At 40.2% G+C, this 16,937-nt stretch overlaps 1 protein-coding gene across 3 annotated transcripts; it reads left to right on the top strand.

Moving 5' to 3' along the window:
• Positions 1-3,038: 3,038 nt before the first annotated feature.
• On the top strand, positions 3,039-15,763 carry umps (uridine monophosphate synthetase). 3 transcript variants are annotated; one of them, XM_089003079.1, is made up of 10 exons: positions 3,044-3,432; positions 4,704-4,857; positions 4,922-5,046; positions 7,058-7,245; positions 7,306-7,391; positions 7,473-7,633; positions 7,716-7,833; positions 7,904-8,079; positions 14,298-14,412; positions 15,109-15,763. In XM_089003079.1, exons 1-10 carry the CDS (start codon positions 3,283-3,285, stop codon positions 15,285-15,287), a joined length of 1,452 nt encoding a protein of 483 aa, XP_088859205.1. In that variant the 5' UTR covers positions 3,044-3,282; the 3' UTR covers positions 15,288-15,763. The 3 variants fall into 3 exon arrangements, with proteins under 3 accessions (XP_088859206.1, XP_088859204.1, XP_088859205.1); XM_089003080.1 differs by lacking the exon at positions 14,298-14,412 and having other exon boundaries at positions 3,039-3,432; positions 15,109-15,255; XM_089003078.1 differs by having other exon boundaries at positions 3,040-3,432; positions 7,058-7,391.
• The last annotated feature ends 1,174 nt before the right edge of the window (positions 15,764-16,937 follow it).

Below are 16,937 nucleotides of genomic sequence, written 5' to 3'. Positions count from 1 at the left end.
AATATAAAAAAATGACAAGACGTTCACAAAACGAACTATTTGTTGAAAATAAAAGTAAACAAATCTTTTTCATTTGTTCTTGAGAATAGGCGTACATGCGACAGCGAGTTGTCCTCTCCTTCAGCCATTGTGGGTTAAAAAAGCGAGTAGATATACTTGGTTTTTCTGATAAAGTTTCCGGGTCTGATCTGTTGTAGCTTGGTTGATTTGTATAGCGCTGCCTCCGCTGAGGGCTGAGGTAAAGTGAGTATCCAATCATAGGACGCGTACATGTCATGTTCAACGCGAGGCCCTCTAGCTGGCCTTACTGTGCCAACTCGTGATCTGATCTATCGCAACTATATATCAACTACATGTACCCGTTCATGTACAGCGCACAGACGCCCTCACTGTTGATTCTGAAGGCGTCGGTCAGATTTCATACAGCCTGGCGACACAAGCTCGCTGAATTCTGATTGCATTAAAAACTCTGACCTAAAACTACAACACTGAAAGGAGCATTACCAAATGGATATAATATAACATCAAGAAAACAGTATGTAGAATAATTATATATATATTTAGAAAAAATACTTTTTTTATGAAATTGACTTTTATTATAATTATGATAATGATGTCTGATTATGTTAGGCCAGCAGAGAAGGCCTTGCTGGCTCTGACGGCCCACCACTGGGCCCGGCCCCCTGAACAACACCATTCAAAGGTCGGTTTTCGATCATTATCTGTTCCTATTTTAACCAATGTAATCAATGTATGTTGTTTATAATCGTGATTGAACAATACAAACACGCCTGCTCACAGTAGAACGCTATAGGAGTCGGTCACAATGCGACGCGACACAAGAAAGTGACGGATGAGGAAGTGGAGGGGAGTCCGGTGGTACATTCAGGAGCACTCAGTTTGGCGCTCTATTTGGTCCCAGACCCGCTTTCTCTTGTAAGACTTCCTGTTAAATAGAGAACGGAATAATGGCAAAAAGGTTAGGTCAGACAAAAATGTATTCAGAATGCAGGGTATTTAACCTGCAGTGCACAAACGATTAGTTTTTTGTTCAATGCAAAAAAGGCTTTTTTCTCATCTGTCAAGAGGTGGTGGCAGTATTCAAAGAATACAATCTTTGCCGACACTATGAATCCCGTCACAAAGACAAGTACGATAGCATGCAAGGCCAAATAAGAGCAGACAAACTCTCAAAGCGAAAAAGTGGACTACTATCTCAGCATAATACATTTGTACGCCAAGCTCAGCTGAAGAAGGCATCTGTTCGGGCCAGCTTTCGGGTTAGTAAACTGATTGTAAGCAACGGAAAGCCTTTCATGGACGGAGAGGTTGTTAAGAAATGTCTGGATGCTGTCGCGGAGGAGTTGTGTCCCGAGAAGAAAATCTGCATTGAATGCCATAAGTCTGTCGGCGAATACAATCACCAGAGAAATCGGGAGTAATGTATATGCCCAGCTGCAGCAGAAGACGAAAGCATGTGGCTTTTTTTATTAGCACTGGATGAGAGCACGGACGTGCAAGACACAGCGCAACTGCTCATTTTTATTCGAGTTAGCGCAAACTTTGAGATATGCGAGGAGATGGCAGCCCTCCAAAGTCTCAAAAGGACTACAACGGGAGAGGATATTTTTGACCAAGTGTACCAAACCTTGGAGAAGTTGGACCTCAGTTACAGAACTGTGATGTTCTGAAAGACGCATTCAAGCCCAACAGTCTCATAGACTTCTATGCCGCCCTCCCAAACGACACATATCCAAACATCGAAAAACACGCAATGCAAAATATCCACAGTTTTTGGCAGCACGTATATCTGCGAGAAAACCTTTTCTCACATAAAACTGCTGAAATCTCTGATGAGAACAAGATTGACAGATGAACATTTGTATCAGTGCTTGAGACTGGATGCAACTAGAATGGAACCTGATATTCAACTTGTTGAGTGTCCAAATGTGTGTGTGAGGCAAAGACATGATTGGGAAAATTTCACTGATTGATGTCACCTGCGAAACGAGCTTATAAAGCCTTTTTAAGAGCATACGCAGAATAAAATCTTTGTCGAGTTCCCAGACCAATGATTGACACAGCTATGCATCATTATTCTCTCGTGAGTATTTGCAATCGCTACGAAAAGGTACCATTTTGGTTAGTGTTAAAACGCTAGGACTGCTGCCAGAATGACTAGCGCAACTCAACTTCTCACCAGCCAGATGCAGACCCACAGTTCACACTGATGAACATACATATAGGTAAACTCACTTTTCTGATTTGAATGAGTCATTCTGAGCATAAACAAATATAATCACAATAAAATCTACTGGGATAAAATCCATCTTTACGGCCATACTGGTAGTGAAATGTATTGTGCTGTGTAGGTGCTGTATCACTTAGGTAACTTTCTCAACCTGCTTCCTTTGTGGTTTTCACAGGGAAGTGGATGAGAGAGAGCTGCAAACAGCGGTGTCTACAAGCCTACTGGAACCTACAAAAGGATTATAAGGAAGGAACACAAGAACTTTAAGAGACTGCTCATATATGTCAGATATTCTGCTCTGACAACTGAGCTGAACTTTTATCTGTTAGCGTTATTTAGGTATTATTTATTTCATAAATAGTGTCATTTATTTCCTGTTTTTTTCTCAATAAAGAACCCAGAGAGAGTAATTTAGTTATTTATTTCATAAATAGTGTTATTTGTTTCCTGTGAAGAACTCAGAGAGGGTTATTTCGTGATTATTTATTTCAAGTGTTATTTGTTTCCTGACTTTTTTTCTGGAAAGAACCTGGAAAGGCTTATCTGGTTATGTGTGGCTTTCTGGAAAACAATTGCTTAGCTCACCTACGATCGTCACACTTTTTCTGTTACAAACTGACACCGGCCCCCATCACAGAAGGGAAAAGTTATGTGGCCCTCACAGGAAAAAGTTTGGGGACCCCTGGTTTATTGATTAATTTATTCATTTCCTGCTGCATCAATGTGCCGTGGTAGAGTACTAACCCCTATTGGTAGGTTTTGGTACTACGGCTAACTTTGTGACGTGTGTTGTGATTTGTATCGGTGAACTCTGACTTTGAGCAGTAGAACCACAAATTGGCTGAGCAGTAAAAACAAAATACATAACCGCCCCCCGCCCCTGTTCCACATTTAAAAATTAGTTAAAACTCACGCGAATTGTCGGGAGTAGAAGCGGAAGTAGGTAGTCTCCCCTCCGCTAGCTTGGTGGAAGTCGTGTCGACGTCTCTCGTTCGCTCCACGAGCACTTCCACTCCACCGGTTTGACCAACATGGCAAAGGATTCCGTGGACGCGTTTATTCTGAAGCTGCAAGATGTGAACGCGGTCAAATTTGGCGAATATAAACTCAAGAGCGGCTTGATGACCCCCATTTACATCGACCTGAGGGTGCTCGTGTCCCATCCGGTTCTCTTGAATCAGGTAAACACGTGTGCGGTGTCCACATGTCCATCGAGTTGGGTTCTTGATTAAACGCAGATGTCATAATGTTTTCCCCCGGATATTCTGAAACATGTATTCTAAATATTATAACCTAGTTACACTTCTTCTTTCCACATTAATCGATTATGTCCTTCTTTACTTTGGTCACGTGACGTCTGTGTAACATCTCAGTCGTACAGGAGTGGTCCATCGATGAAAAGTTTTCTTCAAGGTTTGAAGAAACCTTCTCATCTTTGGTCACGTGACGTTTTTCCCCACTCATGATACCGCGCGGATCAATAAATAAATCGATCATTTCTGAAGTTGTGCAGCCATTGAATTTCCCCCCATTTTCCTCCAGTTCAAACAAGCTATATTCATATTACATTTTGTCGTTCACAACAATATTTCCACATATGTTATGATAATGATCACGACATTGTATGGGGAAGTTTGTGAGATCAATAAAATATCGCAACACTGAACCTAAATTGTATAAAAATGTGAAAAAAATATATTAAAAAAATAACATGCATATATATTTTTTGTACCAGCAACCACTAATAAATAGGCTTGTTCAAGCGGCTAAAAAGTCATGTTTTTGAGACAGATGTGCAGTTCATTTATTTATGTATTTATTTTAAAAATTGGGATATTGCATCTATGTGTTTTTTGTTTTGTTTTTGTTCTTTTGACTTCAAGATGGCGCCGCGAGAGTGGCTGCATTTGCAGCAGCCACTGTATTTTGTTTTTCTACTTATGATAATAATAAATAAAATAATAATAAACATCTTGAAGTAGAAGAAAAACAAACAATGTGAAAAAAATTGTATTTTGAACAGCTGCCCCCATTTCTATAATCTATAATCTATAATGCCAGGCCCATATAATTTAGGAATTAATTTAACTTGGTTAATACATTGTATTTATAAGCGCCTTCTTCCTTAACTTTCCTCTTCATTCCATAACTTTGCTGCTGTGAAATGTCGTTATCGATACAGTCGTATTAGTGTCAGAATGGATTACCCATTCTCTGCGAAAAGTAAATTCACAATTAACATTTTTTGTTGTCTGATGGTGCGACCCAAAAATGCAACGATTTTATGTGAAAATGTCCGGAAAAAAAAGATAAACAATGTTTCTGAGCATTAATAGCGTCTCGGACGCTGCTAGTGGACATGCTCAGTGATACATAATACATTCTCTGGTGACACTTTCGGTGTTATTGGAAAGCAGCAATAATATCTTCTTTCATCTGTTGACATTTCCAGGTGTCGAAGCTCATGTACCAAAGATCTCAAGATGAGAAGCTCCAGTTTGACTCCGTCTGCGGTGTCCCGTACACCGCCTTGCCCATGGCCACCATTATCTGCTCCACACATGAACTGCCCATGCTCATCAGGCGCAAGGAAGCCAAGGATTATGGTAAGGATGCACGATCTTCAAAAAAGTAATCATAATAAAGTCCACGTGTTGTGTCTGTCTGAAGGAACCAAGCGTCTTGTGGAGGGCTCATTCAAAGTGGGGGATACATGCCTCATCATTGAAGACACGGTGACCAGCGGCAGTAGCATCTTTGAAACTGCCGAAGTGCTGTACAAAGAGGGACTCAAGGTGCGATAATTGGACTGAAATACCTCTAAAAAGGCATTCTTGTTGGGCATCACAGACATATATATCAGAATCAGAATACCTTTATTCGTCCCACAATGGGGAAATTTGCAGTCCACAGCAGCTATTGAAAAGGGATGGGGTGGGGGTAAAAGGATAGAAAACAAGATATTCTAAACATAACAAAATAAAGTGTCAACCGTATACTGTGCAGATGTAAATGTGCAAAACCGTTCCATAAGAAAAACTGTACATAGTGCAGAATCAAGAAATGCATTTGCAACAACCCATATTTACAGTGTCCAGTTTTTTTTTCTTTTTTCACATGTGATCATTGAGAATTGTGAAGCCTGACAGCAGTCGGTAGGAACGAGCGGCGGTACCTCTCCTTCTTGCAGCGCGGGTGTAATAGTCTTTGGCTAAAGGAACTACCCAGTGCTGTCAGGGTGGGCAGGAGGGGGTGGGAGGGGCTGTCCATCATAGCTTTTAGTTTAGCTAGCGTCCGTCTGTTGCCCACCTCCTCTAGAGAGTCCAGCGAGCAGCCCACGACAGAACTGGCCCTCTTGACAAGGCGCTCCAGTCTTTTTCTGTCCCGGGTGGTGATGCTGCCTGACCAGCAGACAGTGCCATAGTGGATGGCTGATGCCACCACAGAGTCATAGAAAGTCTTTAGGAGTGACCCCTGAACTCCAAAAGACCTCAGTTTCCTGAGTAGGAAGAGGCGACTCTGTCCCTTTTTGATTAGGGCATCCGTGTTTGTTGACCAGTCCAGTTTATTGTTGAGAGTAACACCCAGCTACTTGTAGGAGGTCACCCTCTCAATGTCCGAACCCTGGATGTTCAATGGTGCAGGTGAGGATTGTTTCCTGCAGAAGTCCACCACCAGCTCGTTGGTTTTCCCCGTGGTTATCTGGAGGTGATTCTGCTGGCACCAGTCCACAAAGTCCTTTGTCAGTCCCCTGTACTCCCGATCGTCTCCCTCTGTAATGAGGCCGACAATAGCTGAGTCGTCAGAGAACTTCTGAAGGTGGCAGGTTGGGGTGTTGTAGTTGAAGTCCGAGGTGTAGAGGGTGAAGAGGAATGGAGCCAGGACTGTTCCCTGCGGCGCTCCGGTGCTGCAGAGAAGCCTGCCCGACTCACAGTTCTTTACCCTCACGTACTGTGGCCTGTTTGTGAGGTAATCTGTAATATAGTAAAGTGTATATATATATATACAGTTAAACCTCAATTTTTGACCATAATCCATTCCAGAAATCGATTTGTTCGAAAGCCAAAACATTTCCCATTCCATTCTTCAGTGTCTGTTTTTTTTAATTGATTAGATTGTATTGGATTAGCTTTATTAGTCTTGCCTTTATTAGTCTTATGTTTCTTAGATTTCACAGCAGCAAAGTGAAGAAAGGAAGAAGTAGAAAAACAAAATACAGGACCTGCTGTAAAGGCAGCCACTCTCGCGGCACCATTTTGAAGTAGAAGAAAAACAAATAATGTGAAAAAAATGTATTTTGAACAGCTGCCCCCATTTCAAGCTTATATAATGCCAGACCCATATAATTAAGAAATTAACTTAACTTGGTTAGTTGATTAACTTATTCACTACCATTACCCGAATTTATTTGAAATTGAAAAGCATGATGTAGAGGCGCCATTCCTGAATTTGTTCGGGTTTTGGTTTTTCTTACGTTTTTGTATAGATGCCCCCACTTCAAGCTCAGATAACTCCAGACCCATATAATTTAGGAATTAACTCTTTTTTTCAGATGAAAGAAGAGAGTCTAAGGTTTCTTACGCCGCATTGAATGTTTATGTTGTCCTAAAACTCAATATTCTGTGGGTCCTGGAATTCAAGTGACAATGACAAAAACCCTGGCACTGAAGTGGACACATTTTTTCACATCGTCTGACAGTGAATGAGTTAAAAACCTGTCAAATATGATTATTTTTTTTTACGTCTTCTAGTTGACATCCAAATTCCAAAGCGCTAACTGACTTGTGCAACGCTTGTGTTCGAAAGGTGACGGATGCCATCGTGTTGATGGACCGCGAACAAGGCGCGGTGGAGATGCTGGCTTCCAAGGGGATCCGCCTCCATCCCATCATCTCCATGTTCAAGCTGCTGGATGTGCTCAAAGCCGCCGAACGCATCGACGCCAGCACCGCCCAAAGCGTTCGCAACTTCATCCTTGACAACAATACCTTCAGGTACACCTTTTTACCATCCGTCGGCGAATGGGAGCCATTTTATGTGACCGCATGCTTCAGCGCCAAGGAGGAAAATGGAGACGATAACCCGGCGTCGAAGAAGCAACGCTTGGATCTGAGCTATGAATCCAGAGCCAAACTGCCAAGTAGGTTGCGCACAGTACGATGCTAACTCCCCCCCCCAAAAAAAAAGACATTTCACAAAATTATTTTGATCACGTCCACAGATGTTCACCCTTTAGCGTCGAAGCTCCTGACCATCATGGCGGAGAAGCAGACCAACCTTTGCGTCTCTGCGGACGTGACAAGCGGCGAAGACCTTCTGCAGCTGGCAGACCTTCTGGGTCCCAAGATTTGCGTGTTGAAGACACACGTCGACATCTTGAAGGTCGTCGCCGATGTTGAGCGGAGAATTTGGAACCATTTTAAAATTCTGAAGGTAATCAGCTGTGTCTGTGGCGATGCGGTAGGAATACACAGAGGCTTTTGGCCAGAAGCTGCAGGACGTCGCTGACAAGCACAACTTCCTCATCTTCGAAGATCGCAAATTCGCCGACATTGGGAATACCGTCAAGCATCAATATGAAGGTGACAGCTGCAAATTATTATTTATTTATTTTTTTAATCGTAAAAATCGGAATTATTTTGTGTTCCGCAGGTGGTGTGTATCAAATCTCGTCATGGTCCCACATGGTGAACGCTCACGCCGTGCCGGGATCCGGCGTTGTCAAGGGTTTGGCGTCTGTAGGACGGCCTCTGGGCCGAGGGTGTCTGCTCATTGCGCAGATGAGCTCGCAAGGCTCGCTGGCGACCGACGAGTACACTCAAGCGACGGTAAGCAACCCTGGCTCGCCAAACTGCCACTGATTAAAAAATACAAATAAAAAATATTATATATACAGTGAGACCTCAACTTACGAACTTAATTGGTTCCCAGACAGAGTGTGTAAGGCGAAAAGTGTGTATCTCAAAAAAATAATTCCCATAGGAAACCATTAAAATGGGAATAATCCGTTCCCGAGTTTCCATAAAATATAGTTTTTAACTAAATAAGCCTTAAAACTACACACAACATACCTTATTCTATGTATAATAAATGTGCTATTGGGGAAAGAAACACACTGCATTGTATCATAAAGTCACAAAGAGAGGCACATTACATGAGGACTTTATAAACTGTGCTGTAAAATAAAGTTTTATTTACCTTTTTGATGGTCGTTGATGGAATATGGAAGGATACTTACCTTACATAAGGACTGTTGGTAACTTAACCTCTGGTGTGGCTTCTCTTCTTTTTTCTTTGGAGACTCCTCATTTTTGCTGATTAAAAACCTCTTAATTGACACCTGTTGCTTTCTGACTTGTAAGGTCTTACGAAGCTGAGGCATCACATTATCGTTCATCATGTTGATGATTGTCATAGCCAATCTTTTCTGGATGGAACTGTTCGGTAAAAGCCTGCACATCATTCCACTTTGCCAACATTGCCTTCTCCTCCTCGCCCTCAGATGTTCTCGAACCACCCGTTACTGGCTTTAAAATCCTCAATAAGCGCCAAACTTCCAGGTTGGCGCATGGCGATATCGGCGTGAATTAGCCGTTCTTTCTAGCATAAAATAGCTTTACTCACGCTGTCGCCGGATAGCTGCTTTTCGTGAATCCAAATTAACAGAAGTTTTTCAACTTCTTCGATTGCCCGAGACTGTCGCTTTGAGAGGACGGAAACACCTTTTTCAACAGACGCACCTTTGATGGCTTCTCTGTTCCGGAGAATGGGAGCAATGGTTGACTTAGCATAGCCGTGCTCGGCCACTAAAACGCACACCACGTTCGTGTTTTTCATTATCTCCTTCTCAGCGACAGTGATTTTATTTTGTGTCTTCTTAAGCTGAACACGAGCCTGTGGTGGTGTTTTTTTTTTCGGTCCCATCAAAATTATCAGCAAAAAGCTCCAACTAGGCGATCGACGTGTGCATTCAATGAGAGGGGGTGTGGAAAGTAGCGCAGGCTGGAGTGATGTTCGGTCATGTGCTTCCGCCGAAGAACACTCCGCCAGCCGTGGTGGGTGTGTATTATGAAAATAGTGCTTATTATAAGGTTTAATTTTCATAAATTTGACGAAAAGTTTGTAAGATAAGGTGTTTGTAAGTTGAGGTCTCACTATATATATATATATATATATATATATATATATATATATATATATATATATATATATATATATATATATATATATATATATATGTGTATGTATATATGTACAGTAAAGTCTCGTTATATCGATACTCAAGGGAGTCCGAAAAAATATTGATATAACCGGGACTATCGATATATCCGATCCTGCGCCGAACTGCATTAAACAAAAGCCGCCAAAAGAGGGCAGCCAAGCGCCATATAAGAAACGGAGCTGGCCATTAGCTCGCTTTTTTGTTCCCCCAATGTTGCCTCAAAATGGCACATATAATTCTTTAATGATTGTAAACATGTATGCTTTAATCTTCAGAACTACAGTGTATTTGAAACATATTCATAACTGGATGTGTAACAAGAAAGCATATTATCCGAATCTGAAGCCATTGTTTGGATTCACAAGCAATGCAAGACGTCTTGGCGTGAAGTCATTTTTATTTGCATTTGAATAAAAAGTGACATCGGCTGTCCTTTAATACACAGTATGGAATGTTAATAATTTTCAAAATCATCGCGCTTCAGCAGACAAAACAAGAAACATTGTTGCAAAAAACGATTGCATTCATATACAGTACAGTGGGCATGTACATAACACAACAGGGAAACTGCAACGCTTACATCTTACTGTATTATGTATACAATTTAAAAAAGTCATCAATCTTCTTCTGCTTCCCATTTTTACCTTTTAACACAAACACTTCAATCTCGTCTGCTACACACGAGCTAGCGTCTGAAAATGAAAATGGCTCTGCTACACGAGTGCTGGGCACGTAACCAAGTCACCTGACCAAGTCGACCAATGGCGCGACTGATGGCGTGACACGTAACCAAGACACCTGACCAAGTTGACCAATGGCGCGACCGATGGCGTGTCACGTGACAAAGTCACACGGCCAAGTCGACCAATAGCGCGACCGATGGCGGCTCACGTGACCAAGTTGACCAATGGCGCGACGGATATATCGATGTAAACAACAAAAATGGCCGGCGGGGGATGAAAAGGAGCACCGTAATAACTGGATTATCGTAACAACCGGGTATCGTACTAAACGGTACTAATTATACATAAAAAGACTAGAAATGTGCAAGGGAAACGAAAATAATATCGTAATAAGCGGTACTATCGATATAACGAGACTTTACTGTGTATATATATATATATATATATATATATATATATATATATATATATATATATATATATAATATCAGTGACGTGCGGTGAGGTTCATGGCTGGTGAGGCACTGACGTCATCATAGTCAGATTTACAAACATATGAACTCTACAGAGTAGTTTATTTACCATTTGATTGGCAACAGTTAACGCATTTTGTTTAAAATTTCATGTCAGCATTTTTTATAGATACAAACTGTAGCATAGAAAAAAAAAAATGTTTTTATCGTGTTACCTTTAGTCCATGTGCCGCTCCTTCTGAAGAAAGGCATCGATAACTTCTTTGTAGAAGCCTTCCTTATCTTTCTTCAGTTTTAAAAGTCTCTCTGTCTCAACGGAGATCACTGCCAGTGAAGAAAGTCGTCCTTGATCAGTCCTGTTCCGACTTTATGTTTTCAGTGCTGAGAATGACAATCTCGTCTACTTCTCCAGCAACAAATGGGGCTGCACCGATCTCCTTTTTAATGTCATTTCTAATGACATCACCAACTGCTTCAATTAAATAGTTCTGTATTCTGTTTCACAGGCTAGAAAATATAGTGGATGTCCCACAATGACTCGCTAGCCTGTCATCTTTCTGAGCTAAAGCATGTAATAGTTCAACATAGTTGCCACGATGAGCAGAGCCCTTACTTTCATCATTTCCACGAAATGCCAGCTGTTGTTTGACAAGGAAGCAGGTGGCATTGATGAGATCTTTTAAAATCTCCCGGTTCTCCTTTACCTTAGCATTGTGGATGCTGATGTTGAGTGTTCGCTCATTTTTGATGAGGCTCCGTTGTACGTGTACACGTGTGTGTGTATATATATATATATATATATATATATATATATATATATATATATATATATGCGTATATATACACACACGTATATATACGCATATATATGTATATATACATACATATATACGTGTGTGTGTGTGTATATATATATATATATATATATATATATATGTGTGTATATATATATATATATGTGTGTGTGTATATATAGACGTGTGTGTGTGTGTGTATGTATATATATATATATATATATATATATATATATATATATATATATATATGTATATATATATATATATCGTATATGTGTGTGTGTATATATATATGTATATATATATATATATATATATGTGTGTGTGTGTGTGTGTGTGTGTGTGTGTGTGTGTGTGTGTGTGTGTATATATATATATATATATACACACAGTGAGACCTCAACTTACGAAGTTAATTGGTTCCCAGACAGAGTGTGTAAGGCGAAAAATGTGTATTTCCCCAAAAAATTCCCATAGGAAACCATTAAAATGGGAATAATCCGTTCCCGGTTTTCCATAAAATATACTTTTCAACTAAATAAGCCTTAAAACTACACACAACCTACCTTATCCTATGTATAATAAACGTGCTATTGTATTGTAATGAAAGAAATACACTGCACTGTATAATAAAGTCACTGTATTTGCATTTGTGATGGTCATTCATGGCTCTTAATTGACAGCTGTTGCTTTCAGACTTGTAAGGTCGTATGAAACTGAGGCATCACATTATCATTCATCATGTTGATGATTCTTATAGCCTTTTCTGAATCGAACTGTTCAATAAAAGCCTGCACGTCAACTGTTGAATGGCCTGCTCCTGCTTGTCCTCTTGAAGGCAAATCAAATTCTCTGTGTTGATGACCCCATTATGGTCAGCAACAAGCTCCTCGATGTCATCTGCATTCACTTCGAGTCCCGTAGGTGCTGGCAGAGATTTTATGACAATAAAAGGCTCGAGTCCGATGATTCCACGGACACGGAATAAAACGCGACAAAAGAAGGCGGGCGGGGCGAATAAAATGGCACACTCGCGTCTAACAATCACCTCGTGCAAAGCAAACACTTGAAGCACAAGCAAACATTTGGAGCACAAGACGTAGCGATGCACATTCGGTGAGGTGACAATGACTCGTTGAAATGAAATGAAATTGCAGAACGACAATGAAATGAAGTGTCGTGAACGTAGGCCACGCCCGAGCTGTCAACTCGCACGTGACAATTTAGCGCGACTATTGACACGCTGTTCCGGTGTGTATGAAAACACTAGCTCTGATTGGCTTACCATGAAACATGACTCTACCGTTTAGCCAATCACAATCACTTCTATCGCAACTTGACAGAGGGGTGCGTTCAAGTGTAGCAACACAAAAACGTTCGGAAGTGTTTGTCACCGCTCAGTCAGTTAGACAATGCTTTCCAAACAGCCTAGAGTCTTAAGAAGTCGAGCGCTATTCTCGAACCTGAAGGCACCCCAAGTCTTGGATGACAAATAAACAGAGCAGAGTAGACGTGTACGGCTTGTAGTTTCTTCAATTTATTCATAGTGACGCACCACATTTGAACTGAGGCTGAACACGAGCCTGTGGTGTTTATTTTCCGGTCCCATAATAGTAAAATTATCAGCAAAAAGCTCCAAGTAGGCGATCAACATGTGCATTCAATGAGAAGGCGTATGGAAAGTAGCGCCGCGCTGTTCGGTCGTGCTTCTGCCGAAGATCACTTTCGCCAGATCCGAAGGTCGTGTGCTTAATGGACCGGCCGTGGTGGGTGTGTATTATGAAAATAGTACGTATTATAAGGCTTAATTTTCATAAATTTGACGTTCGTATGATGAAAAGTTCGTATTATAAGGCGTTCGTAAATTGAGGTCTCACTGTGTGTGTGTGTATATACAGTAAAGTCTCGTTATATCGATATCGGATATATCGATAGTCCCGGTTATATCGATACTATTTCTATGCACGCACGGAGAAAATTACATGCAAACAGGGTCGGATATATCGATAGTCCCGGTTATATCGATATTTTTTCGGACTCCCTTGAATATCGATATAACGAGACTTTACTGTATATATATATATATATATATATATATATATATATATATATATATATATATATATATATATATATATATATATATATATATCACACACTGTGTGTGTGTATATGCAGGTAACTTACGACCGAGTTCCGTTCCGACCAAACGTTCGTAAGTCAAAATGGTCGCAAGTTGAAATCCATTCAAAATGTTGAATACAGACTCAAAGGCTAAATTACTCGCAAACTCCCCCCTCTGGTGGGTCTGGAGGTCGTGGTCGTAAGTACGGGTGATCGTATGTTGAGACGGTCGTAAATTGGATGTTACCTGTATATATAAATTGATATTGACAGTTTTTGTGGTTTCTTCAGCTTTTCAAAATGTTTTTTTTTTTTCCAGCAAATCAAATTTTAATAATGTAATCATGATAATTCTATATAAATTTAACTCTATATACGTTTTGTTAAGCAAAATTATTAGTTATTATATTTTTTTGTGTGAAACGTCACAATTATAAATTACATCCCACTGTATTTTTTTTTTCCAAAACGAGATAAGGGGAAAAAAAGACTATTATTTATTCATTTATATTTATGTATTTATTTATTATAATTTTGTAATTATTTCTTTTGTATGTTTAAGGACACTTCAAGCCATCTCCAATTAAAATAAACTGTTAATGTTTATCCACCTCCCTTCATGTAGTGTGGTGCCCCCAGATATCACCAAACCCCTTGAAAAGTCACTTTAGCTTCATGCTAGCAAATGATGCTCAGCGCCAACAATACTCAGGAAGTCATTGAAAACGCATTCTTGTGTCTCCACAGGTCAAAATGGCCGCCGAGCATTCCGACTTTGTTTTCGGCTTCATCTGCGGCTCCAAGATCACAAACAAGCCCGAGTTCATCCACATGACCCCCGGGGTGCAAATGCAGGCTGGGGGTGTGTTTTCACTTATGGGTGGACTCCAATTTTGTTTATTTATGTATTATGTATTTATTGATTGATATATTTACGTACAGATAACATCCGACTTATGGCCAGCTCGACTTACGACCACCCGTACTTATGACCACAACCTCCAGACTCTATTTTGATTTTTTTTTATTCTAAGCCTGGCACTGCAACACACTAGCAGGCCGGCAACGTGCATGCCAATTTTGGTCAGCCAGCTAGCATCTCTCTCACACAGCAATCGACCATGTGATGGCACCACAGGGGGGGAGTTTGCGAGTCATTGAGCCAGCCTCCAAGTGTCTATTTAACATTTTGAATGGATTTTGACTTATAGCCATTTTGATTTACGATCGTTTGGTCGGAACGGAAAAGGCTGAATCTATTTACGTTATTCCTTTTTAGGTGTGGATCCTTTTCGACTATTTCACTTGACGTGTATACTCGATTGGGTTGCCATCGGGTTGAATATAAATGTGTGTGTTTGAGTTATGTTGATGGGATAGCAAATTTGGATGATTATTTATAGCTTGTACACTCACTCTTTTACATTGCGACGTGAAACATGAGACTTGCCTTGAGGTGGGTGAAGGGTTGGTAGGGTAATAATTGTATTTAGACAAAAGGTGGCGCTTTTGGATGAGTCATCCAGGTGCCTGTTTGCTTATCTTTTCCCCCTTCCAGGAGATGTTCTAGGCCAACAGTACACCACCCCACAAAAGGTCATCTACAACAAGGGCTCTGATGTCATCATCGTTGGACGCGGGATCCTGGAGGCCTCTGATCGGCTGGTCGCTGCTGAGGCTTACAGGAAGTCGGGCTGGGAGGCATACACAAGGAGGACAGCGATGACTGACCAATAGGAGCTCAACTCCAGGATAGTTTTTTTATTTTTATTTTTTTTGTCCGCCACCACGTCAAAATTAACATCAACTTCCTGTTATCAGCAATGGTGGGCGGGCGTCTCTTGGGTTTCAGGCCAGTTTTTAGTACTTCAACGCTATTGGGCCTTTTGAGTTCCAGTATTTTTGGCAGGACAGTATTTCTTTGTACTGTTGTGTATTCTTCCACTCCGTTGCGTTACCGGTCGTGTCGTCCATTTTGTTGGTTTTGTTTACGTACGTTTATGTATAGGCTATAATTTACACAGGCAACACTTTATATTCATGGCTACTGTTGTTTTATTTTTTCTTTTATTTGTTTTTAAAAAGCGACTATGATAATAGATAGGTCCAAATAAGTTTCTGTTGTGATTCAGATGAGGGAATTCTAATTTTTTTGGGGGGGTCATATGCCTTTCACATTGTCAACTTGGAAAATAAATAAACATGGTTGATGACTTTTGCTCCAACTTATGTTTTTGAAAATAACTTCGAATCTACCAAAAAAATAATGATGTATTTTATCCTTTAATTTGAATTATTATTGTGGTTATAATTAGAAAAAACTGCATGAGGGTGTAAAAGGGCATGTTCTGAATCGGCAAAAATTCACTTTTTAATTTAATGGTGAAAAATTGCTCAAAACAGTATTCATCTTATTGAATATTGCGCAACTGAATTTGATCTCACCATTTTATCGGATATTGCGTAACTGAATTTTATCTCTCAAATATAATTTACTAACACATTCAAAGCCCCCCCAAAAAGTTTCATGTTTATACGAATGTTTATCTTTTGTTTTTTGAGGGGGGGGGTTCATGCCTTTCACATTGTCAACCTCGAAAATAAATTTTAAAACAACATGGTTGATACAGCTCCTATACTTGTGTTTTTGAAAATACCTTAGAATCTAGAAAAAAAATATTGTTTTGGTTATAATTGAAAAATAAGTCTGCTAGAGGGGGTTAAAGGGTATGTTCTGAATCAAAGCAAAAATTATTTTTTTTATTTTTTTTTTATTTAATGGTGAAAAATTGTACCAGTACCAATTATACCAGTATTCATCTTATCGAATATTGCGCAACTGAATTTTATCTCTCAAATACAATTAACTATAAATCCCAAAAAAGTCATGTTTAATCGAACATTGATCCTATTTATTTTTTACTGCAATAATAATTTTACCCAAAATATTTTTTTTTCGTAACAGACATTTCTGTCGCTTCCTTTAAAACTTTTTTTAACTCATCCTTTAAAACTTTTTTTTAACTCAACAGACTTCCCACTCGTACCTAATTTCTTGTTGCAACAAAAATACGATATCATTCAGAAGAACGCAAGTGTCAATAAAACGCCTGTTGATCGTCTTATCCCGACAAGACGCTCGGATAGGCGAAAAGGTCACACGGACATTGCCTGGCACATCGGAGAGAGAGCGAGGAGAGATGACTATTAAGGTGTGTGTGTGTGTGTGTGTGTGTTTGGGGGGGGGGGTAAAGGGGGGTTCACCTCACTCCAACCCCTCTCCCCCCTCCCTTTGTGTCAATATTGGATCAGGGCAACGCACCGTACGACAGGTGTCTGCGCTCGCCCCGAGCACTTTCTCTGCTTGTCATCCATCTTGATGGGAGG

Source organism: Hippocampus bargibanti, linkage group LG08, assembly GCF_051943395.1.
Source record: "Hippocampus bargibanti isolate YZ-2025 linkage group LG08, ASM5194339v1, whole genome shotgun sequence".
Lineage (NCBI taxonomy): Eukaryota > Metazoa > Chordata > Actinopteri > Syngnathiformes > Syngnathidae > Hippocampus > Hippocampus bargibanti.
This window is presented reverse-complemented; position numbering and strand designations above follow the sequence as displayed.

What these genes read in the sequence shown, in the direction of transcription:
- umps (XM_089003078.1), top strand. Translation starts at nt 3,283, where the DNA reads ATGGCAAAGGATTCCGTGGACGCGTTTATTCTGAAGCTGCAAGATGTG. An exon ending in CGTCAAGCATCAATATGAAG is followed by an intron (nt 7,834 to 7,903) that starts GTGACAGCTGCA and finishes TGTGTTCCGCAG; the next exon opens with GTGGTGTGTATCAAATCTCG. An exon ending in GGTGCAAATGCAGGCTGGGG is followed by an intron (nt 14,413 to 15,108) that starts GTGTGTTTTCAC and finishes TCCCCCTTCCAG; the next exon opens with GAGATGTTCTAGGCCAACAG.